At 45.9% G+C, this 25,051-nt stretch overlaps 1 protein-coding gene across 2 annotated transcripts in view; it reads right to left on the bottom strand.

Moving 5' to 3' along the window:
• Nucleotides 1-25,051, bottom strand: part of ADGRA2 (adhesion G protein-coupled receptor A2) — a 367,830-nt gene that overhangs the window by 188,894 nt on the left and 153,885 nt on the right. For both annotated transcript variants that reach the window (XR_013276532.1, XM_077484825.1), the window contains exon 2: nucleotides 14,895-14,966. Coding sequence is in view for 1 of the 2 variants with exons in the window: in XM_077484825.1 (XP_077340951.1) it covers nucleotides 14,895-14,966 (72 nt within the window). In the remaining variant the exon portion in view is untranslated. The remainder of the gene's footprint in view (nucleotides 1-14,894; nucleotides 14,967-25,051) is intronic.

The raw sequence follows: 25,051 nt of genomic DNA, 5'->3' as shown, positions 1-25,051 counted from the left end.
CCTCTTTGCCAATCCCTCCACTGGCCTCTGCTCAATGTCCTCCACCCATCTCTGCCAATCCCTTCAGTGTCCTTTCCTCAGTGTCCTCCACCCATCTCTGCCAATCTCTTCACTTGCCTCCGCTCAGTGTCTTCCACCTTCTCTGCCAATCTCTTCACTGGACTTCCCCCAGTGTCCTCCACCCATCTGCCAATCCCTTCACTGTCCTTCCCTCAGTGTCCTCCACCCATCTCTGCCAATGCCTTCACTTGCCTCCGCTCAGTGTCTTCCACCTTCTCTGCCAATCTCTTCACTGGACTTCCCCCAGTGTCCTCCACCCATCTGCCAATCCCTTCACTGTCCTTCCCTAAGTGTCCTCCACCCATCTCTGCCAATGCCTTCACTTGCCTCCACTCAGTGTCCTCTGATCCCAATCATTTGGTGGAGGGAGGATTATGATGTGGGGGGTTGTTTTTCAGGGGTTGGGCTTGGTCCCTTAGTTCCAGTGAAGGGAACTCTTAAGGCGTCGGCATACCAAGACATTTTGGACAATTTCATGCTCCCAACTTTGTGGGAACAGTTTGGGGACGGCCCCTTCCTGTTCCAACATGACTGCTCACCAGTGCACAAAGCAAGGTCCATAAAGACCTCCCGTTCTGCCAACCTCTGCACAGACTATCCCACCTTCAGTCTATAATGAATGCTGCTGCCAGACTCATCCACCTTACCAACCAACCAGTGCCCTCCACCCTTCTCTGCCAATCCCTCCACTGGCCTCCCCTCAATGTACTCCATCCCTCTTTGCCAATCCCTCCACTGGCCTCTGCTCAATGTCCTCCACCCATCTCTGCCAATCCCTTCAGTGTCCTTTCCTCAGTGTCCTTCACCCATCTCTGCCAATCCCTCCACTTGTCTCCTCTCAGTGTCTTCCACCCTTCTCTGCCAATCTCTTCACTGGCCTTCCCCCAGTGTCCTCCACCCATCTGCCAATCCCTTCACTGTCCTTCCCTCAGTGTCCTCCACCCATCTCTGCCAATGCCACTTGCTTCTGCTCTGTGTCCTCTGATCCAAATCATTTGGTGGAGGGGGGATTATGGTGGGGGGTTGTTTTTCAGGGGTTGGACTTGGCCCCTTAGTTCCAGTGAAGGGAACTCTTAAGGCCTTAGCATAACAAGACATTTTGGACAATTTCATGCTCCCAACTTTGTGGGAACAGTTTGGGGACGGCCCCTTTCCTGTTCCAACACGACTGCCCACCAGTGCACAAAGCAAGGTCCATAAAGACATGGATGAGCGGGTTTGAGTTGGAGGAACTTGACTGGCATGCACAGGGTCCTGACCTCAACCCGATAGAACACCTTTGGGATGAATTGGAGAGGAGGCTGCGAGCCAGGCCTTCTCATCCAACATAAGTGCCTGACCTCACAAACGCTCTTCTGGAAGAATGGTCCAACATTCCCATAGACACCCTCCTAAACCTTGTGGACGACCTTCCCAGAAGAGGTGAAGCTGTTATAGCTGCAAAGGGCGGAGCCAACTCAATATTGATCCCTACAGACTAAGACTGGGACGCCGTTAAAGTTCATGTGCGTGTACAGGCAGGTGTCCCAATACTTTAAAAAAATATAGTGTATATCATGGATGGTGTTGGTTTGTTGTGTACTAAAAAATTGCCTTCCAAAATGTGTCTGATTTCAACCCGAACAACAAATGTTCATGGTTACCATCAGGCCCAAACAATCGTTCCCGGGGGAACGTCAAACACGACTGGAAACATTTGAAAAGAATTCCGTCAGGCTTAGATTGGTGTCATTTAGGCCTGATTACAATGACCAGAATTATACTCTCGTTTTTTTCTAAAATAAATTCTTATTTTTTTCTTTTACAAATGTCTCCAACCCAAAATGTAATAGTTATTGTTTGTTAGAATATGTTACCTTTGTTTCTTCTTGTATATTCCTTGTAATATTATAATCACACGCAAGACAGACTTTCCTTTTCTGCTGAGCTTCACTGGAGCCACTCGGGGGCCAATCGTTCTTCATGCACTAGTGACTTGGGTTGGATTTCTGTGGTTATTCTCCAGAGATTTTTGTCCATCATAGAAGTGTGAATTCCATACCCTCCAGCTGTTCCCGATTCTCCACTATTGTCCCACCAATGCCCATACAATCTCTTAGATTGTAAGCTCTAAGGAGCACGGCCCCCTGATTCCTCTTGTTTTGAGAGGCATTGGGGTTGATTTACTAAAACTGGAGAGTGCAAAAGCTGGGGCATCTCAGGTCAATTTTAATAAACAATGTTACTTTGTTTCTCTCTATCTCCTGTCTGACCAATGTTTATAAACACTGTTACTTTGTATCTCTCCATCTCCCATCTGATCAATGTTTATAAACAATGTTACTTTGTATCTCTATCTCCTGTCAGAAGTGTCCGGCAGGTGGTCAAAATGCAGATCAACCCAACCACCCACCAACAAACGGACATGGTGCCACTTTGTTCAACCCAACCACCCACCAACAAACGGACATGGTGCCACTTTGTTCAACCCAACCACCCACCAACAAGCAGACATGGTGCCACTTTGTTCAACCCAACCACCCACCAACAAACGGACATGGTGCCACTTTGTTCAACCCAACCACCCACCAACAAACGGACATGGTGCCACTTTGTTCAACCCAACCACCCACCAACAAGCGGACATGGTGGCACTTTGTTCAACCCAACCACCCACCAAAAAACGGACATGGTGCCACTTTGTTCAACCCAACCACCCACCAACAAGCAGACATGGTGCCACTTTGTTCAACCCAACCACCCACCAACAAGCGGACATGGTGCCACTTTGTTCAACCCAACCACCCACCAACAAGCGGACATGGAGCCACTTTGTTCAACCCAACCACCCACCAACAAGCGGACATGGTGCCACTTTGTTCAACCAAACCACCCACCAACAAGCGGACATGGTGCCACTTTGTTCAACCAAACCACCCACCAACAAGCGGACATGGTGCCACTTTGTTCAACCCAACCACCCACCAACAAGCGGACATGGTGCCACTTTGTTCAACCCAACCACCCACCAACAAGTGGACATGGAGCCACTTTGTTCAACCCAACCACCCACCAACAAGCGGACATGGTGCCGCTTTGGTCAACCTAACCACTCACCAACAAGCGGACATGGTGCCGCTTTGGTCCGTACACATTACAGCGGCAACTTTAACACTACATGCAGAGTATAACAGACAGCACCCCCTGTCCAACTTTTCCATGTAAGTTAAAGCGGAGTTCCACTCTATTTCACTTTGGCCCCCGGCATTGCTTAACGCTATGCCATCAATGTTTGGTCCCCATTGTGCCCACATTGGAAGGTTTCCCCTCTAAAAATTTTCTGGGGACAACCCTGTCAGGGCTGGGCTCAGCCCTTCCTTCTCTGAGCTGGCCACTCAGCTGTTGGCTAATTGCCAGCTCCTATCTCTCCACAGTTACTCAGCTGTTGATGATATTCTGCTCGTCAGTCCTGCCTACTTAAGCCATCCAATCCAGAGGATCTCTGCCTTCTTCTTGGTCAACATCACAGAGACTATCTCCTGCGATCCTGTTCAAGACTTGCTTTGCTGACATCCCTTCTGGCTCCAGATCCCTGCTTGCTGTTCCACCACGTTGATCCCTGACTCCTGACTTGGCTGACTATCCGTTCCGGTTACTGAAGGTTGGCTATGTTTTGACTACGTTTGTTCTTTTTACTTTTATTATTAAACAAGTGTGATTTAACTGTACTTCTGTCTCGGCCTGATTTCATGGTTTCTGACAAACCCAAAATGTGGGATTTTTCGTTTACGTTCACTTTTAATGATAATGGTAAACAGAAACAAATAGAAAGGGGGAATCTCCTTAATAGGGACACAGACTGCAATAAAAACTGACAGGGGCTCCAATCCCTCTCCACTCTATCCAATGCTAAAAAATAAAGTTTTGCCTTTAGTTCTACTTTAATGACCTTTAGGCTTTCTGAAGCGCTGCACTTCAGTATGGTACGTGATATCCTGCCTCCTGTTGGCTCCTGGGATATATGTGTCATTAGTGCCAGGAGTCAGCGGGCATCCTCCACGCCGGGTGTGCCTCGCGCTCTTCATAGTGCACAGGCGCAAGATTGGGAGGTGCATGCTGGGTAGCCAGCTGCACCCTATCCTGGGAAAAAAGGCCGACCGGGCTTCAGATGCCCACACTGAAGATGGGAGCTTGCAGGATGGAGAGGGGACAGCAAGTAACATTGGATTTACAAATGATTACATATTATTATTATTATTTTTATACACAATTTATATAGCGCCAACAGTTTACTCAGTGCTTTACAATGTATAGGGGGGACAACACAATTACAGTACAGTTCAATACAAAAGGTACAGGAGGGCCCGGCTCGTAGAGCTTACATTCTAAAGGGAGGGGGTGGTGGTACAAAAGGTAATACCTGCAGAGAATGATTGGATAGGGGGGGGGGGGGCTCGGGGACAGTTAGGTGGGTGTGGGTAGGATAGGCTTCCCTGAATAAATGAGTTTTCAGGGATCTCCTAAAGGTGGACAGGTTGGGGGCTGACTGTACAGACTGGGGCAGGGAGTTCCAGAGGATGGGAGAGGCTCTGGAGACATTTTTTTGTATGTGTTAGTAAATAGCGCTGGGACCTCTTTTATACAACGAGAGCTGTGTTTTAGTTTTTTTAGTTTTTTTTTCTTAGTCCAGATTTGACTTATTTACCATATTTGTGCCTTTCCTGGCTCATTCCTGTCTATAAAGCTTGTGCAATCTAAATCCTGAACTTCTTTTTTTTATGTGTCTCTTCCTCCAACACGTATGATCCTTTCCCGTGTAATATGATTCAGGTTTGCTGTTTTCTATTCCGCGCCTTTGGCAGCCATACACAAGCTGACTTTTTTTTCTTTTTTTTTTTTCCAGTAAAAAGTATATTTTTTCAACCAAGAAAGTTTGCAGCTCAATAAGTCTCTGTGTGATTACGCCAGCATAGGACTTGTTGGCATGCTACCCCTTAGACACTTCACTTCATACATCAAACAAAATTATCCGGGCCGCCCCCTGATCTCACAGCTGGAACCTATAACCGGGCTCCCTCTAGGTCTGAGGGACAGAATAAGCCTTCTGCTTTCCCCCAATTTCTGCATACCTCCATCTAACCCGCAGCTCAGCCATAAATCTTCGGCTCATTACAAGCTGGCCGGGCTATAAAGATTCCTATTACTGGCAGATAAGAGAGCTCTGTTCTGGAGGCCCAGCATGCAGCACACTGGACTCAGTGATGATCCCAACAATTAACTCCGTGTGTGGAGAGAATGGCGTACAATATCGTGCAGGTCCTCCATCAGAGCCAATGAATGGTTCAGTGTTAGGGCGTTCTTCCCCTCGGAGCAAGAGTTAAATGAAGACTTTTGTCAGACCAATATTCATAAAAAAAGTTAACGCCGTTTTTTTAGAACTTCCTTCGAGCCTTCTGGGAATCCACTGGTAGAAAGGAAGGCGGCCGGGATGTAGACGTACAGGGTTGTAGATTTTTGGTGTTGTTTAGAAACATATACTTTGGAAAACAGAACATGGCCCAGCCCCGTACTCGCACTTTCTCAAGACCTAAGTCACAGAGAGGTCCCCATAGGAGGAAAACGTCAAATTCTGCATGTAGTGGGAATGGCGTGCAATATGGTGGTGCAGATCCCCCATCAGAGCCAATGGGTCAGTGTTGGCGCGTTCTTCCCCTCAGAGTTAAAAGGAGAAGTTTGTCAGACCAATATTCATAAAAAGTCAATGGCGTTCTTAGAACTTCCTTCGAGCCTTCTGGGAATCCACTGGTAGAAAGGAAGCCGGCCGGGATGTAGACGTACCGGGTTGTAGATTTTTGGTGTTGTTTAGAAACATATACTTTGGAAAACAGAACATGGCCCAGCCCCGTACTCGCACTTTCTCAGGGCCTAAGTCACAGAGAGATTCCCACAGGAGGAAAACGTCAAATTCTGCATGTAGTGGGAATGGCGTGCAGTATGGTGGTGCAGATCCCCCATCAGAGCCAATGGGTCAGTGTTGGCACGTTCTTCCCCTCAGAGTTAAAAGGAGACTTTCGTCAGACCAATATTCAGAAGAAGTCAATGGCGTTCTTAGAACTTCCTTCGAGCCTTCTGGGAATCCACTGGTAGAAAGGAAGGCGGCCGGGATGTAGACGTACAGGGTTGTAGATTTTTGGTGTTGTTTAGAAACATATACTTTGGAAAACAGAACATGGCCCAGCCCCGTACTCGCACTTTCTCAGGGCCTAAGTCACAGAGAGGTTCCCATAGGAGGAAAACGTCAAATTCTGCATGTAGTGGGAATGGCGTGCAGTATGGTGGTGCAGATCCCCCATCAGAGCCAATGGGTCAGTGTTGGCACGTTCTTCCCCTCAGAGTTAAAAGGAGACTTTCGTCAGACCAATATTCAGAAGAAGTCAATGGCGTTCTTAGAACTTCCTTCGAGCCTTCTGGGAATCCACTGGTAGAAAGGAAGGCGGCCGGGATGTAGACGTACAGGGTTGTAGATTTTTGGTGTTGTTTAGAAATATATACTGTAGAAAACAGAAAATGGCCCAGCCCCGTATTCGCACTTTCTCAAGGCCTAAGTCACAGAGAGGTTCCCACAGGAGAAGAACTTCAAATTCTGTATGTGGTGGGAATGGCATAAAATGCTGTGGTACAGGTCCCCCATCAGAGCCAATGGGTCAGTGTTGGTGCATTCTTCCCCACAAAGTTAAAAGGAGACTTTTGTGAGACCGATATTCATAAAAAAAGTCAACAGCGTTTTTAGAGCTTACTTCAAGTCTTCTAGGAAAATGCTGGTAGAGGCAGGCCCGGGATATAGAGTTCTAGTTTTCCACGTTGTTTGGAATTATTTCTTTGGAAAACAGAAAAAGGCCCAGCCCCGTACTCGCACTCTCTCAAGAGCCTAATGTCTACCCTGATCTTCCCGTCATCTGTAATAGATTCTGTCAGAGTCACAGAGAGGTTCCCACAGGGGGAGAACTTCAAATTCTGTGTATGGAGGGAATGGCGTACAATAGAGTGCAGGTCCTCCATCAGAGCCAGTAAATGGGTCAGTGTTAGGACATTCTTCCCCTCGGAGCAAGAGTTAAAAGAAGACTTTCATCAGACCAATATTCATAAAAAAGTTAAAGGTGTTTTTTGGAACTTCCTTCGAGTCTTCTGGGAATCCGCTGGTAGAAAGGAGGCCAGCCGGGATGTAGACATACAGGGTTGTAGTTTTTATGCGTTGTTTGGAATGATATACTTTGGAAAACAGAAAGAAGGCCCAGCCCCATACTCGCACTTTCTCAAGGCCTAATGTCTACCCTGATCTTCCTGTCATTTGTAATGGATTCTGTAAGAGTCACAGAGAGGTTCCCACAGGAGGAGAACTTCAAATTCTGTGCGTGGAGGGAATGGCGTACAATATCATCCAGGTCCTTCATCAGAGCAAGTAAATGGGTCAGTGTTGGCGCGTTCTTTCCCTCTGAGTTAAAAGGAAACTTTTGTCAGACCAATATTCATAAAAAGTCAACAGCATTTTTTAGAGCTTACTTCAAGTCTTCTAGGAAAATGCTGGTAGAGGCCGGCTGGGATGTAGATGTCTAAAGCCGCGTACACACGGGCGGACTGTCTGGCCAACTAAGTCCGTCAGACAATCCGACGGACAGTCCGTCCTACTTTCGAATGAACGGACTTCACAACACACGATGAACAGACAGTCCGTCGAAAGCTTGCGCAATGACGTGTACAGCACGTACGACGGGACTAGAAATACGACGTCCAATACACTGCAATGCAACCTTCGGCCGTGTAAATCCTTTCTGAGCATGCGCCAATCTTAGTCCGTCCAACTTGCCTACACACGAGCGGACTGTCCGCTGAAACCAAAGTTGGACGGACTGTATTACGGAAATTCCGAAAGACTTAGTCCGCCAGACTGTCCGCTGAAAAAGTCCGCTGAAGCCCACACACGAGCGGACTGTCCGCTGAAATGTGTTTCAGCGGACTAAGTTGGACAGACAGTCCGCCCGTGTGTACGCGGCCTAAGTTCTAGTTTTTCACGTTGTTTGGAATTATTTCTTTGCAAAATAGAAAATGGCCCAGCTCAGTCCTTGCACTTTCTCCAGGCCTAATGTCGACCCTGATCTTCCCGTCATTTGTAATGGATTCTGTCAGAGTCACAGAGAGGTTCCCACAGGAGGAGAACTTCAAATTCTTTGTGTGGAGGGAATGACATACAATATCGTGGTGCAGGTCCTCCATCAGAGCCAATAAATGGGTCAGTGTTAAGGCGTTCTTCCCCTCGGAGTTAAAAGCAGACTTGTCAGACCAGTATTCATAAAAAGTCAATGGCAGTTTTAAAACGTTCTCCAAGTCTTCTGGGAACAATGCTGGTAGAACCGACGCCAGTCAAGATGTAGATGTATGGGTTCTAGTTTTTCACTTTGTTTGGTATTATAAACTTTGGGAAAAAGAAAACGGCCAAGCCCTATACTCGCATTTTCTCAAGGCCTAACGTCTACTCAGATCTTTCTGTCATTTGTAATGGATTCTGTCAGAAGTCACATCGAGGTTCCCACAGGCGGAGAACTTCCAATTCTGTGTGTGGAGCGAATGGCGTAAAATATTGTGCAGGTCCTCCATCAGAGCCAATGAAAGGTTCAGCGTTGGCACGTTCTTCCCCTTAATGGCGTGTTTAGAACTTGTTCTGAGTCTTCTGGGAAAACACTGGTAGAAATGAGGGCCGGCCAGAATGTAGACGTACGGGGTTGTACTTTTTTGCCTTGTTTGGAATTATATACTTTGGAAAAAACAGAAAATAGCCCAGCCCCGTATTCACACTTTCTCCAGAATACTTTCTCTTTCTAACCTCTACCCTGATCTTTCCGTCATTTGTAATGAATTCTGTCACATCGAGGTTCCCACAGGCTGAGGACTTCAAATTCTGTGTGTGGAGGGAAGGGCGTTCAATACTGTGCAGGTCCTCCATCAGAGCCAATGAATGGGTCAGTGTTGGCGTGTTCTTCCCCTCAGATTTAATAGAAGACTTTTGTCAGAGCAATATTCATAAAAAGTAAACAGCGTTTTTAGAACTTACTTCAAGTCTTCCGGGAAAATGCTGTTAGAAGCCAGCCGGGATATAGATGTACTTGTTCTAGTTTATCACTTTGGTAATATATACTTTGGAAAACAGAGAATTGGCTTAGCCCCGTACTCGCACTTTCTCAAGGCCTAACGTCTACTCCGATCTTTCCATCATTTGTAATGGATTCTGTCAGAGTCACGGAGAGGTTCCCACAGGAGGAGAACTTCAAATTCCCATTACTATTCCCATAGTGGGTGGAGGACCAGTAGAAGCATAAAGTGGTCCTCTACTTCATTCTCATTCCTTTTTTCCTCACTTACCTAATATTTCTTTCTGCGAGCATTGCCTTCAATTTTCTGGGGTTTTTTGTAGTTCTTAGCTGACTTGTCCTTGTCCCCATGCTTGGACATGAAACTGTATCATCCAATTCTATCATAAGCATATAAAGCAGACCTTATCTGTAATTCTTTTTTGGTATTACTTTTAGCAGATCTCCATCCCTTTCTATAACACAAGCTCTGCATATATTAGGGTGGCACAGTGGTGTAGTGGGCGGCACAGTGGTGTAGTGATTAGCACTCTCACCTAGCAGTAAGAAGGGTCGCTGGTTTGAATCCCAACCATGACACGACCTGCCTGGAGTTTGTATGTTCTCCCTGTGCCTGTGTGGGTTTCCTCCAGGTTCCCCCGGTTTCCTCCCACAATCCAAAGACATGCAGGTAGGTTAATTGGCTTCTGTCCAAAATTGACCCCTAGTATATGAATGGGGTCCTTGGATTGTGGGCTCCTTGAGGGTAGTGACCGATGTGAGTGTGCAATGTACAGGGACAATTGTAGACACTCACTCAGGTTGAACTGGATGGACTGGTGTCTTTATTCAACCTAACTAACTATGAAACTATGAAACATATGTGCAGCAACAAAGGGGGTAGAAGCCCATACATATGCATCCATTGGCGTTAGAACCATCTCTTCATCCTCTTAGCACAGTGACCGAGCTCTCAAAGACAGTTCTCACCGATGGGACCAGCTCCCGATCATGTGACACTGTGATAGCCATTCACAGTGGCCACATGGTTGGCTGATCCTTCCTGCCAGAACCCAACCCCCCCCCACACACACACACACACCCCCGGCATAAAGAACCTGTTAAAAAGGATATTGAGGCTTCACCCTCCTCTAGAACTCCCTTAGGGCTTTGTAGTCTTCTCCCCTCCTTTAGGTGCCTTCTGTGTATTCTTAAATTGGTTCTAAAGAAAATTATTTAAAAAATACAAATTTTATACTTACCGGTACCTGCTCTGTAATAGTTTTGCACATTCTTCTTTTTGGATCCCCGTCAGTGATACTGGCTCCTCCCCCCTGCCAAGTGCCCCCCCCCAATAGCAAACCTCTTGCTATGAGGTCACTCGAGCAGGCTCACTCCCAAGCTGTGCTCTGTGTGTCCATTCACACACAGAGCATGGCTTGGCCCTGCCCCCTGCTCTCTCCTCAATGGCTCACTCCGCTGTGGCTGACAGCAGGGGGAGTCAATGGCTCCCGCTGCCGTGTGCACCGAATGAGGAGAGAGACCCGGGAGAGCCGTTGCTCCCATGCACATCTCTGGATCGAGAGGGGGCTCAGGTATGTATTGGGGGGGCTGCAGGGGCGGTGGGGGAGCTGCACCTGCAAGGTTTGCACCCTAATGCATAGAATGCATTTGGGTAAAAAACCCTAAATCTTTAGAACCCCTTTAACTTTTAAAAGTCCCATCCTCCTCCAATTTCCTGCTTTTTATTTTGCTGCTGTGATCTGGGCTTCCTGTTAGAGGGTGGCCACGTCCGTTCTTCATGGCCCCACCGTATGTAGGAACGTAGCGTCCCTCTCTTATACCTTCCTGAGCTGGACTATAGACTATGGACTATGGGATGTATGGTGTGTGCATAGAGCAGTGCACATGACAATAACTATCTAACTGCTGGGGGGGGATCTATTGTTGCTAGGGGGTCTTATGTTTCTGAGGGGTCATTTGTTGCGGTGAGGCATCTACTTTTGAGGGAGGGGTCTATTATTGCTGACTGCTGGGAGATGTGTTGTTGCTGGGGTGGAACTATCGTTGCGGGGGATATATAGTTACTGGCTGCAGGGGGATCTATTTTATTGCTTATCTTGAACTCATTAAGAAATTCCACGCAAGTTACTTAGCATCATAAAATTATACTTGGCTCTGTATTCTCCAAAAGGGGCGATACAGAGAGGTGGGTGGGGTGTGGAACCAACAGATGGTGCTTGGAGGTGGGTAGGGGGCGGAGACAAAGGTGAGTGAGAAGGGGGGTGTTCCTGCATCTATTCTCTGAGAGAAAAAAAGCTCTGCATATATCTGTATACAGTGGGGGAAAATAATGATTGGCTCCCGTGCAGATGGTGTAAGTATTGCCCACCTACAAAGAAATGAAGGGTCTATCATTTTTTATCATAGGTGTATTTTATGTGATAGAGACTGAAGATCAACCAAAAATCCAGAAAAAATGATACAAATGTTATAAATTGAGTAAAATAAGTATTTGATCCCCAACCAACCAACAATAATTCTGCCCCCCACAGACTGGCTCCAGTAGGTGCTCATGTGGTACACAGATTAGTCCTGTCAATGTAAGAAGGTTCTCCTAACGACAACTCGTTATGTGTATAGAAGACACCTGTCCACAGAATCTCTTCCATTCAAACCCTCACCATCATGGGGAAGACCAAAGATCTGTCAGAGGACGTCGGGGAGAAGATTGGAGACCTGCACAAGGCTGGGATGGGCTACAAGACCATCAGCAAGAAGCTTGGTGAAGAGACAACTGTTGGAGCGAATATTCACAAATGGACGAAATACAAAATAACCATCAATCGCCCTCAGTCTGGAGCTCCATGCAAGATTTTGCCTCATGGGGTGAGGATGGTCATGAGAAAAGTGAGGGATCCGCCCAGAACTACAGGGGAGGAGCTTTTGAAGGATCTCAAGGCAGTTGGGACCACAGTCACCAAACAAACCATCGGTAACACAATACACCACCATGGATTGAAATCCTGCCACGCCCGCAAGGTCCTCCTCCTCAAGTAAACACATGTACAGGCCCATGTGAAGATTGCCAATGAACATCTAAATGGTTCAGAGAAGGATTGGGAGAAAGTTCTGTGCTCAGATGAAACCAAAATTGAGCTCTTTGGCATTAACTCCACTCGCCGTGTTTGGAGGAAGAAAAATGCTGACTATGACCCTAAGAACACCATCCCTACAGTGAAGCACGGAGGTGGAAACATGATGGTTTGGGGGCGTTTCTCTGATAAAGGTACAGGCCGACTTTACCGCATTGAGGGGCCAATGGACGGGGGCCACGTATTGTAAAATTTTGGATGAGAACCTTCTTCCCTCATCCAGAACACTGAAGATGGGTCATGGATGGGTCTTTCCAGCATGACAATGACTCAAAACATACCACCAAGGAACCAAAGGAGGGGCTCAAGAAGAAGGACATTAAGGTCATGGAGTGGCCTAGCCAGTCTCCAGACCTTAATCCTATAGAAAATTTATGGAGGGAGCTGAAACTTCGAGTTGCCAAGAAACCTCAAGGATTTAGAGAAGATCTGTGAAGAGCGGACCAAAATCCCTCCTGAGATGTGTGAAAACCTGGTCACCAATTACAAGAAACGTCTGACCTCTGTGCTTGCCAACACATATACATACAGTGGTGTGAAAAAGTGTTTGCCCCCTTCCTCATTTGCTGTTCCTTTGCATGTTTGTCACACTTAAGTGTTTCGGAACATCAAACCAATTTAAACAATAGTCAAGGACAACACAAGTAAACACAAAATGCAATTTGTACATGAAGGTGTTTATTATTAAAGGTGAAAAAAAATCCAAACCATCATGGCCCTGTGTGAAAAAGTGATTGCCCCCCTTGTTAAAACATACTATAACTGTGGTTGTCCACACCTGAGTTCAATTTCTATAGCCACACCCAGGCCTGATTATTGCCACACCTGTTCACAATCAAGGCATCACTTAAATAGGAGCTGCTTGACACAGTAAGGTCCACCAGAAGATCCTTAAAAGCTACACATCATGCCGAGACCCAAAGAAATTCAGGAACAATTGAGAAAGAAAGTAATTGAGATCTATCAGTCTGGAAAGGGTTATAAAGCCATTTCCAAAGCTTTGGGAATCCAGCGAACCACAGTGAGAGCCATTATCCACAAATGGCGAAGACATGGAACAGTGGTGAACCTTCCCAGGAGTGGCCGGCCGCCCAAAATTACCCCAAGAGCGCAGCGGCGACTCATCCAAGAGGTCACAAAAGACCCCACAACAACGTCCAAGGAACTGCAGGCCTCACTTGCCTCAGTTAAGGTCAGCGTTCATGCCTCCACCATCAGGAAAAGACTGGGCAAAAATGGCCTGCATGGCAGAGTTCCAAGGAGAAAACCACTGCTGAGCAAAAAGAACATCAAAGCTCGTCTCAATTTCTCCACAACACATCTTGATGATCCCCAAGACTTTTGGGACAACATTCTGTGGACCGATGAGACAAAAGTGGAACTCTTTGGAAGGTGTGTGTCCAAGTATATCTGGCGTAGAAGGAACACTGCATTTCATAAAAAGAACATTATACCAACAGTAAAATATGGTGGTGGTAGTGTGATGGTCTGGGGCTGTTTTGCTGCTTCAGGACCTGGAAGACTTGCCGTGATAAAAGGAACTATGAATTCTGCTGTCTACCAAGAGATCCTGAAGGAGAATGTCCGACCATCTGTTCGTGTACTCAAGCTGAAACCAACTTGGGTTCTGCAGCAGGACAATGATCCTAAACACACCAGCAAGTCCACCACCGAATGGCTGAAGAAAAACAAAATGAAGACTTTGGAGTGGCCTAGCCAAAGTCCTGACCTGAATCCTATTGAGATGTTGTGGTATGACCTTAAAAAGGCCGTTCATGCTCGAAAACCCTCTAATGTAACTGAATTAGGACAATTCTGCAAAGATGAGTGGGCCAAAATTCCTCCAGGACACTGTAAAAGCCTCATTGCACGTTATCGCAAACGCTTGGTTGCAGTTGTTGCTGCTAAGGGTGGCCCAACCAGTTATTAGGTTTAGGGGGCAATCACTTTTTCACACAGGGCCATGATGGTTTGGATTTTTTTTCACCTTTAATAATAAACACCTTCATTTACAAATTGCATTTTGTGTTTACTTGTGTTGTCCTTGACTATTGTTTAAATTGGTTTGATGTTCCGAAACACTTAAGTGTGACAAACATGCAAAGGAACAGGAAATGAGGAAGGGGGCAAACACTTTTTCCACCACTGTACATATACTATACATATACTATATAGATATAGAGAGAGAGAGATTTATCTATATATAGATAGATAGATAGATAGATAGATAGATAGATAGATAGATAGATAGATAGATAGATAGATAGATAGATAGAGAACATACATACACACACCTACCTCTGAGATGTCAGACACGCCCCCTGATCAGCTCACCCTTTAGCTCTGCAATCATGCTCCCTGCTGATTGGAGTCTGACTCAGCAGGAGGTGTGTCCAGCTTCTGCAGAGAGACCACTGCTTCCACACGGAGAGCATGGGTGGCATGCTAGCAGGGGACAGGCTTTTCCACTCTTCTAAAGAAATGGAACTGTAAGGCTTTCCACACCTTTTGTTTTTTTCCGCCCCCCCCGTATTTATTTAGCAGAGTTTAAACTTTTGATTCATTTTCATTTACTTACAGCTTCTCCAGTTCCTGAAGTCCATAGAAAGATGCGTTTCTCAGTGCGGTAATCTTATTGTTGCTGAGGATCCTGCGAAAAAGAAACAGAGCGGCTTAGCGAATCTGAAGAGTATATAAACGACTGTTCAAGAGATCGACATTTCTATGTAACCCTTTCCAAGTGCCGCTAAGAGTCCATTCACACACTTGTGCAACTTCACAATCCTGCGATTTACATCGTGACTTTACACTGCGACTTTGATGCTAGTTTGATGAGACTTTGAATGGGTGCGACTTTGACCAATGTGATTGTTTGTGCTCTACAAAGTCGCACACGAGTCACATGTATATCATGCAGGTGCGACTTTTCAGGGTTTCACATTGAAGTCTATGGCCCTCAAGTCACAGGAAGTAGTGCAGGAACTGCCTTAAAGTCGCTGCAACTTTAAGTCGCACAGATATGCACAGTAGTCATTGGGAAACATGGGGCTGCGACTTGTCGTGCGGCTTTGGGGGGGGTCAAACGTCGCATGACAGGTCGCACAACTGTGAATGGGGCCCTACACTCATTGAAGTGCATGTACTGCAGGCATTTCCATTATTAAGGGAGAACTCTAGATAATATAAAAAATAGGATCTTATATTGTATTACAGTCTGATACAAAATGAAATCTCATAACCAAAACAATAAAGGTGATGAAGATTCACAGGGACAGAAGCTGACAGCTAGATCCTGCCTTTAAATTGTACGTTTACATAGAAATGGATCCTACTGGTCGTCGGGAATTGATCAGGATTTATTTTTTATTCTTTGATTGATTATATATATATATATATATATATATATATATATATATATATATATATAATTTTTATTTTTTCTCTTAAAAAAATGTTTCTTTATTTTTTTTGTCCATTCTTTAAAAAAAAAAAAATTATATATATATATATATATATATATATATATATATATATATATATATATATATATATATATAATACATATATACATATATACATTTTTTTTTTTTTTTTTTTAAAGAATGGACAAAAAAAAAATATTATATATATATATATACTATATTGATTATATTATAATTGCATACTAGACCCTTTGGGGTGGATTTACTAAAGGCAAACAGACTGAGCACTCCACACGTGCAGTTGCTCCAGAGCTTAAGAAATGAGTTAAAGCTTCACTTTGCAAAAAGTATACCCAATCGCGCGCAAGAAAAAAAAAAAAACAGAATTTTTGCTTGCACGTGATTGGATGATGGAAGTCAGCAGGGCTTCCCCTCATTTACTAAGCTCTGGAGCAACTTCACTTGCAAAGTGCTCGGTCTGTTTGCCTTTAGTAAATAAACCCCAAAGGGTCTAGTATGCATTATAATATAATACAATATAAAAGCGCTGCGCAAACTGTTGGCGCTATATAAATCCTGTATAATGATAATAATAATATTATAATATAATCAATCATAGTATGTAAAAAAATTAATAAAAAAATCCTGATCATTCCGCAGAGAGGTACAGTGTTACTCTGGTTTAAAAAAAATAATAATAATAATAAATAAATATTTAAAAAAATATAAAAAGAAAAAATTAAGAAATTTTCTTTTACATACTGTTACCAGTGAGTATCCCTGATCACCAATACACAAGTTATATAATGACGCTGTACTGCACTGGTGACAGAATGTAAAAGAAGATTTCTTATTTTTTTAAATAATTTATTTATTATTATTTTTATTTTATTTTTTAAACCAGAGTAACACTGTACCTCTCTACGGAAGTGATCAGGATTGTTTTATTTATTTTTTTACATACTATGATTAATTATATTATAATATTATTATTATTATTATTATTATTATACAGGATTTATATAGTGCCAACAGTTTGCGCAGCGCTATATTAAATGTTTTAAAAATGTGGGGAAAAAAAAGTTTTTTCTTCATTTTCCCAAAAAATGGGACAAAAAAAAATGACAACTTCACGCCTCTTACTAAATACCTTGGACTGTCTACTTTCCAAACAGGAATTTTTTTTTTTTGGGGGGGGGGGGGTATTTGTACTGTCCTGATGTTTTCGGGCCTCAAATAAATGAGATCGGCCATCAGTACATCAGCATTGATCGATTTTCAGATATACATCCCATTGTTTTTTTTAACTCAATAACTTTCCTACAGACTAAATAATATACACCGATTTGGGTTATTTTTCCACCAAAGAAATGGAGCAGAATACATTTTGACCGTAATTTATGAAGAAAGATTATTTATTTACAAAATTCTATAAGAGAAACGAAGCAATGTGGGTGCATTTATTATTATTATATATATATATATATATATATATATATATATATATATATATATATATATATATATATATATATATTTTTTTTTTTTTTTTTTTAATTACAATAGAAGGAATTCTCCTCTAAGGAGATAAGACATGAGATTAAATTTGGAGAAATGTGTATGTATGGAAAAGATAATCTGAATTATTCCTAAATTATTATTATTTTGCCTAAATATAGACTTAAAGAGTATCAAGATAAACCTTTGTCCCCCTGTGGTCACTTAGCAAGGATAATGCAACATAATAGCGATTCCGTGGATTTCATTTCTGTTTTATCCTAATTGGGGTTGGCATCACTGTCTCACCACAAAAATGTCATCGCTTCCTGCCTACAGCTATAACCAAGGGAGCGTTCCTGGCACAATGCCCCCTCCCCCCCCCCACCCCCTACTATTAAAATTCTAGTGAACACCATGACCCCCCCCCCACCTCCTTCTCTTCCCTTCAGTATTGGTGACGCCAGTGTCACGTCACTCAGCTGTTTTTGGTTGGTGAAAGGGATTAGTTGTTTGGGGGGGGGGGTTCCAGATGGACAATCAATGAGCGTCTATTACAGGAAGTAGCACTCAAGGTGGGTGGAGTCATACAAGTGCCGCCACTTATCCGACTTCCTGTCATTACGAAGAATCACAATGCTGGGTCAGGGGTCCCGGAACATTCGGCTGGAGCTGAAGGATGGAATTCAGGAGGGCAACAGCCTTTTAAAATAACAGTGGAAAGAAAGAAAAAAAAAAAAAAACAATGGAGGCCACCAAAGGCGGGAGAGAGCCAACTGATGTGATCCACCTTCCATTATAAACCATGACCTACAAGACTTAAATAATGGGTCAAAAATACAAAATTCTACAAATGTGCATCTGTTAAAGTGGAGATGCCCTCTAAGGAAGTGGGCTCCTTATTACAGACAAGGAGAAACAAGACATACGGGAACCTCAGGAATGAAAACAAGGAACTCCCATATTGAAATTCTATACAATTTATTGTATTGAAAACATTAAAAATCAGACTGATATCTAAGGCTCCATTAAGACTTGTGTGACTTGTCCTGCGACTTTGGACCTCAAAGTTGCATGACAAATCGCACACCACGTTTTCCAATGAGTACCTTTCGCTATATTACCAAAAGTATTGGGACACCTGCCTTCAAACACACACAAGAACTTTAATGGCATCCCAGTCTTAGTCCGTAGGGTTCAATATTGAGTTAGCCCACTCATTGCAGCTATAACAGCTTCAACTCTTCTGGGAAGGTCCATAAAGACCTGGATGACCTAGTCTGTAGGGTTCAATATTGAGTTGGCCCACTCATTGCAGCTATAACAGCTTCAACTCTTCTGGGAAGGTCCATAAAGACCTGGATGACCTAGTCTGTAGGGTTCAATATTGAGTTGGTCCACCCATTGCAGCTATAACAGCTTCAACTCTTCTGGGAAGGTCCATAAAGACCTGGATGACCTATTCTGTAGGGTTCTATATTGAGTTGGCCCACCCATTGCAGCTATAACAGCTTCAACTCTTCTGGGAAGGTCCATAAAGACCTGGATGACCTAGTCCGTAGGGTTCAATATTGAGTTGGCCCACCCTTTGCAGCTATAACAGCTTCAACTCTTCTGGGAAGGTCCATAAAGACCTGGATGACCTATTCTGTAGGGTTCTATATTGAGTTGGCCCACCCATTGCAGCTATAACAGCTTCAACTCTTCTGGGAAGGTCCATAAAGACCTGGATGACCTAGTCCGTAGGGTTCAATATTGAGTTGGCCCACTCGTTGCAGCTATAACAGCTTCAACTCTTCTGGGAAGGTCCATAAAGACCTGGATGACCTAGTCCGTAGGGTTCAGTATTGAGTTGGACCACCCTTTGCAGCTATAACAGCTTAAACTCTTCTGGGAAGGTCCATAAAGATGTGGATGACCTAGTGCGTAGGGTTCAATATTGAGTTGGTCCACCCATTGCAGCTATAACAGCTTCAACTCTTCTGGGAAGGTCCATAAAGAAGTGGATGATCTAGTCCATAGAATTCAATATTGAGTTGGCCCACCCATTACAGCTATAACAGCTTCAACTCTTCTGGGAAGGTCCATAAAGACCTGGATGACCTAGTCCATAGGGTTCAATATTTAGTTGGCCCACCCTCTGCATCTATAACAGCTTCAACTCTTCTGGAGAGGTCCATAAAGATGTGGATGACCTAGTCCATAGGGTTCATTATTGAGTTGGCCCACCCATTACCGCTTCAACTCTTCTGGGAAGGCTGTCCACAAGGTTTAGGAGGGTGTCTATGGGAATGTTTGACCATTCTTCCAGAAGAGTATTTGCGAGGCCAAGCACTGATGTTGGATGAGAAGGCCTGGCTCGCAGTCTCTGCTCTAATTCATCTCAAAGATGTTCTATCAGGTTGGAGGTCAAGCCGGTCAAGTTCCTCCACCCGAAACTCGCTCATCCATGTCTTTATGGACCTTGCTTTGTGCACTGGACACAGAACAGTTAGGCCTCTTGCCTACCGGCCCTTTAGCACCAGTCCATGAGATGTTGAATGTTTTGGAACGGGTGGAAGGCACAGATACACCATTCAGCCCCACTTCCAGCAGTCTGAAATTCTATGATAGGCCAAAAGCTGCTGCAGCTGAATGGTCAACCAAGGGGTACTTACATCTAGGGCAGTATGTACCCAGGGGGGACTTCTTGTATTCTGGGTGTAAGAGGGGCTTTACTATTGGATAATAATGGCACCATGAGCACAAGCCCCTATCCTGCTCCTGTCTTTGCTAGAATACTATCCCTCCTGCTGAGGCCAAACCCTCCGCCATCTTGTGCCCACTCCAAGGCAGAGGCCTCCACATTCCCGGCCATTGACCTTTATATATATCCCCAAAGGAAGGAATATTCACACATAAATAGGGTTGCTGCACTTTACAGATGGAAATTACATAAACAGTAACATCACATCGACATACACGGTCAATCACATTTAGTGGACGGTCCGCAGTAGTCACATGTGAAAGCATATGCAGCACTTTAAGCAGCCATCTCCCCCTTCCTGTCTCTCCTTCACCCGGGGTCATTAGTACTCACAGGACTTGGCTCTCTGTAGGCACCTCCTCCATGGGTACACATTTCTCGGGACCCTCCAGGAGAATAGCCTCACTCAAGGAACCCTTGGCTTGGTCTAAAAGGCCGTTTGCAATCCATCCTAGACCTCAACTGCCTAAGGGTCAGGAAATCCACAGCCAGCTCTCCGGGGTGCAGGTCTACTCCTCCCTGGGCTCCAGCCCTGTCCAGGGCCTCCACGTCCTGGTTAGATCTGGGCTGGTGTGGGGTGTTTGGCTCCCATGCCCCAACTGGACTAGGGCTCCTATGAAGCTGGCTGGGCACTGACCCACCCATGACATCACTGGTGGAGGATTCTCACTAAAAGGGGCCTAGCACCTGATGGCACTGACTGTTGTAACCAGATTCTGGAACAGAGCCACTTAGTGGCAGACTAGCCAGCTGCACCGGCCTATATGGGCATTTGTCCCTCAGCACAACCTTAAGTACCACTCGGTGGACCATCCAGCCGCAGCAGCTTTCTGTGTTTCATAGGCAGCCGGCAGTGGGGCCTTCCAGGTGCCCGCACCAAAATGCCAGGGTCTCACACCCCGCCGCTAAATGCCCAACGTGCTACCAGGCCGGGGGTCTCTATTTATGAAGAAATGTAAAAGGTCAGTTAAATTAGATGCCAATCAGCCTACCAGTCTGTTTTAGTGTTATGGGAGGAAACCAACGCCAACTACGGAGTAGACAGAGTCCAGGGGCCCGACTCGGCACTGCGAGCGCCCCCCCCCCCCCCCCCCGCCAACCAAATTCTACATACCATTCATGGCAAAATGAACACTCTACTTGCTGCAGATGATCAATAATTCCACCAGCAGATCAGCCGGGAGTGTTGGTGCTGAGAGCTCTCCTTCATCTCCACCCTACAAGGGTTCCTGGACGAGGCAGAAGCCAGCAGCGGGTTCAAGAGCCCGGCCATTCATGTAGAAGTTCATTAAAGCTTTTTTAATGAGCAATTAGTGCTTTCTGACGGGACACAAGCTAATGGGGTCAAGACACTCATCTACTTCTCTGTCTTCATGTGTTGGCGCTCCCACTGCTCCGGGCAAATTCCTCTGGTTAACCCGTCGTGTGCCGGATAGAGACGCCCGTCCGGGTTCAACCACATCAAGCCGATGAAATCGCACCGTATGCCGGTAATTATTCCGGTGATGTCTTCCCATATAAAATATGAATCCGTATAATTAGGTGTCCTCTCCGGGGTCACTTATATCAATCGTACTGCCCCGAATAAAGAGGACCGGTCATACCCCCTCCCCCATACTACCCCCCTCATTACACATGACCCACCTCCCCCATACTACCCCCATCATTACAAAGTACCCCCTCCCCCATACTACCCCATCATTACACATGACCCCCCTCCCCCATACTACCCCCATCATTACACATGACCCCCTCCCCCATACTACCCCCCTCATTACAAAGTACCCCCTCCCCCATACTACCCTCATCATTACACAGGACCCCCCTCCCCCATACTACCCCCATCATTACACAGGACCCCCCTCCCCCATACTACCCCATCATTACACATGACCCCCCTCCCCCATACTACCCCCATCATTACACATGACCCCCTCCCCCATACTACCCCCCTCATTACAAAGTACCCCCTCCCCCATACTACCCCCATCATTACACATGACCCCCCTCCCCCATACTACCCCCCTCATTACACATGACCCACCTCCCCCATACTACCCCGTCATTACACAGGGCCCCCTCCCCCATACTACCCCCATCATTACACAGGATCCCCTCCCCCATACTACCCCCATCATTACAAAGTACCCCCTCCCCCATACTACCCCCATCATTACACATGACCCCCCTCCCCCATACTACCCCCATCATTACACAGGACCCCCTCCCCCATACTACCCCCATCATTACACAGGACCCCCTCCCCATACTACCCCCATCATTACACAGGACCCCCTCCCCCATACTACCCCCATCATTACACAGGACCCTCTCCCCCCATACTACCCCCATCATTACACAGGACCCCCTCCCCCATACTACCCCCATCATTACAAAGTACCCCCTCCCCCATACTACCCCCATCATTACACAGGACCCCCTCCCCCATACTACCCCCCTCATTACACAGGACTTCCTCCCCCATACTACCCCCCATCATTACACAGGACCCCCTCCCCCATACTACCCCCATCATTACACAGAACCCCCTCCCCCATACTACCCCCATCATTACAAAGTACCCCCCTCCCCCATACTACCCCCATCATTACACAGATCCCCCCTCCCCCATACTACCCCCATCATTACAAAGTACCCCCCTCCCCCATACTACCCCCATCATTACACAGAACCCCCTCCCTCATACTACACCCATCATTACACAGAACCCCCTCCCCCATACTACCCCCATCATTACAAAGGACCCCCTCCCCCATACTACCCCATCATTACACAGGACTCCCTCCCCCATACTACCCCCATCATTACACAGGATCCCTCCCCCATACTACCCCATCATTATACAGGACCCCCCCATACTACCCCCCTCATTGCACAGGACTTCCTCCCCCATACTACCCCCATCATTACACAGGACCCCCTCCCCCATACTACCTCCATCATTACAAAGTACCCCCTCCCCCATACTACCCCCATCATTACACAGGACCCCCCCCCCCATACTACCCCCATCATTACACAGGACCCCCCTCCCCCATACTACCCCCCTCATTACACAGGACCCCCTCCCCCATACTACCCCATCATTACACAGGACCCCCTCCCCCATTCTACCCCCATCATTACACAGGACCCCCTCCCCCATACTACCCCCATCATTACACAGAACCCCCCTCCCCCATACTACCCCATCATTACACAGGACCCCTCCCCCATACTACCCCCTCATTACACAGAACCCCCCCATACTGCCCCATCATTACACAGAACCCCCTCCCTCATACTACCCCCATCATTACACAGAACCCCTTCCCCCATACTACCCCCATGATCAGGGCCGTCTTTAATATTGATTGGACCCTGGGCAAACTACCTCCATCATTACAAAGTACCCCCTCCCCCATACTACCCCCATCATTACACAGGACCCCCCATACTACCCCCATCATTACACAGGACCCCCCTCCCCTATACTACCCCCATCATTACACAGGACCCCCTCCCCCATACTACCCCCATCATTACACAGGACCCCCTCCCCCATACTAACCCCCTCATTACACAGGACCCCCTCCCCCATACTACCCCATCATTACACAGGACCCCCTCCCCCATTCTACCCCCATCATTACACAGGACCCCCTCCCCCATAATACCCCCATCATTACACAGAACCCCCCTCCCCCATACTACCCCATCATTACACAGGACCCCTCCCCCATACTACCCCCTCATTACACAGAACCCCCCCATACTGCCCCATCATTACACAGAACCCCCTCCCTCATACTACCCCCATCATTACACAGAACCCCTTCCCCCATACTACCCCCATGATCAGGGCCGTCTTTAATATTGATTGGACCCTGGGCAAAAAATTTCTTAGGGCCCCCCTCCCCCCATGCAATTTCGCTCTCCACCTTCTCTGAGACATAAAATAAATAGCAGCTAGACTTAAAATCAGTTTACTGTATCAGATCAGACAGCAATTGTGATTGGTTGCCAGTTGTTACAGCATATCATTACCGCTCACTGACTGGTTGCTAGAGGTTACAGAACTGCTTAAGGCTCACTGATTAGTTTCTAGAGGTTACAGCACATTTATGCTTGTTGATTGGCTGCTAGAGATTGCTGTACAGTAATACTGCTCACTGGTTGCTATAGGTTACAGCACATCTTCTCCTCACTGCAGGGGGGCATGATATACATATGAATTAGGGTTGCCACCTGTCCAGGATTCACCCGAACAGTTCGGGTTTTGAATCATGTGTCCGGGTTTCAGTCCACTTGAAACCTGGACACAATATTAAGGCTGTAATGCAGCGCAGAACAGTGAGGGTGAGGGGGCACTATGCAAGCCACATTACTATTCTCCTTGGAGCGCCCAAAGGTGTCCTAGGTCTTTTGCAATCCTTTACAGAATCCCCCAAAAAAATTTTTTTGCTGTGCGCCACTAAAGTGCTCGGGTTTGGCTTGAAGAAAAAGTGGCAACCCTAATATGAATGCTGCCTTTATTTACATATCAATGCAGTTGGCCTCAGCTATTTACATATGCGTGTCACTGCTATTTACATATGAATGCCGGTTATTTACATGTAAACACAGGGTCTGCAGGTGAGTCATCTGTACACAACAATAGAGCAGAGCTGGGCAGCATTAGTAGCAGCACTTCACACTGAGATATCAGGACACAGCACAGGACTAACACTTCAAGGGACAAGGGAATGTAAACTGGGATAGTTGCCAAGTATGAGGCAGCTGCTTTGGGCCCCACAACAATGACAGGGCCCAGGGCAGCTGCCCCCTTTTGCCCTGCCTTAAAGACGGCCCCCGCCCGTCATTATCAATTTGGACATTGTGATATAAATATCATTTGGTTGAGAATATTTTTTGCGCACAATTGCACACGGTTTATAATTGTGGAGAAGAAATGATGTTGTGATTTCACTTTATATTTTTAGTTTTTGCGTTGTGAGCCCATTTACTTATATCTTTTTACGAAAAGCGCCTTTATTTATTCTCAGCTTTAGGAGGACCTGGCTTGAACTT

The sequence above is a fragment of the Lithobates pipiens genome, unplaced genomic scaffold (assembly GCF_037356315.1).
Source record: "Lithobates pipiens isolate NorthernLeopardFrog02 unplaced genomic scaffold, aLitPip1_a1.2 Scaffold_162, whole genome shotgun sequence".
Lineage (NCBI taxonomy): Eukaryota > Metazoa > Chordata > Amphibia > Anura > Ranidae > Lithobates > Lithobates pipiens.
The sequence above is the reverse complement of the archived record's forward strand: the minus strand, read 5'-3'. Positions and strand labels throughout refer to the sequence as shown.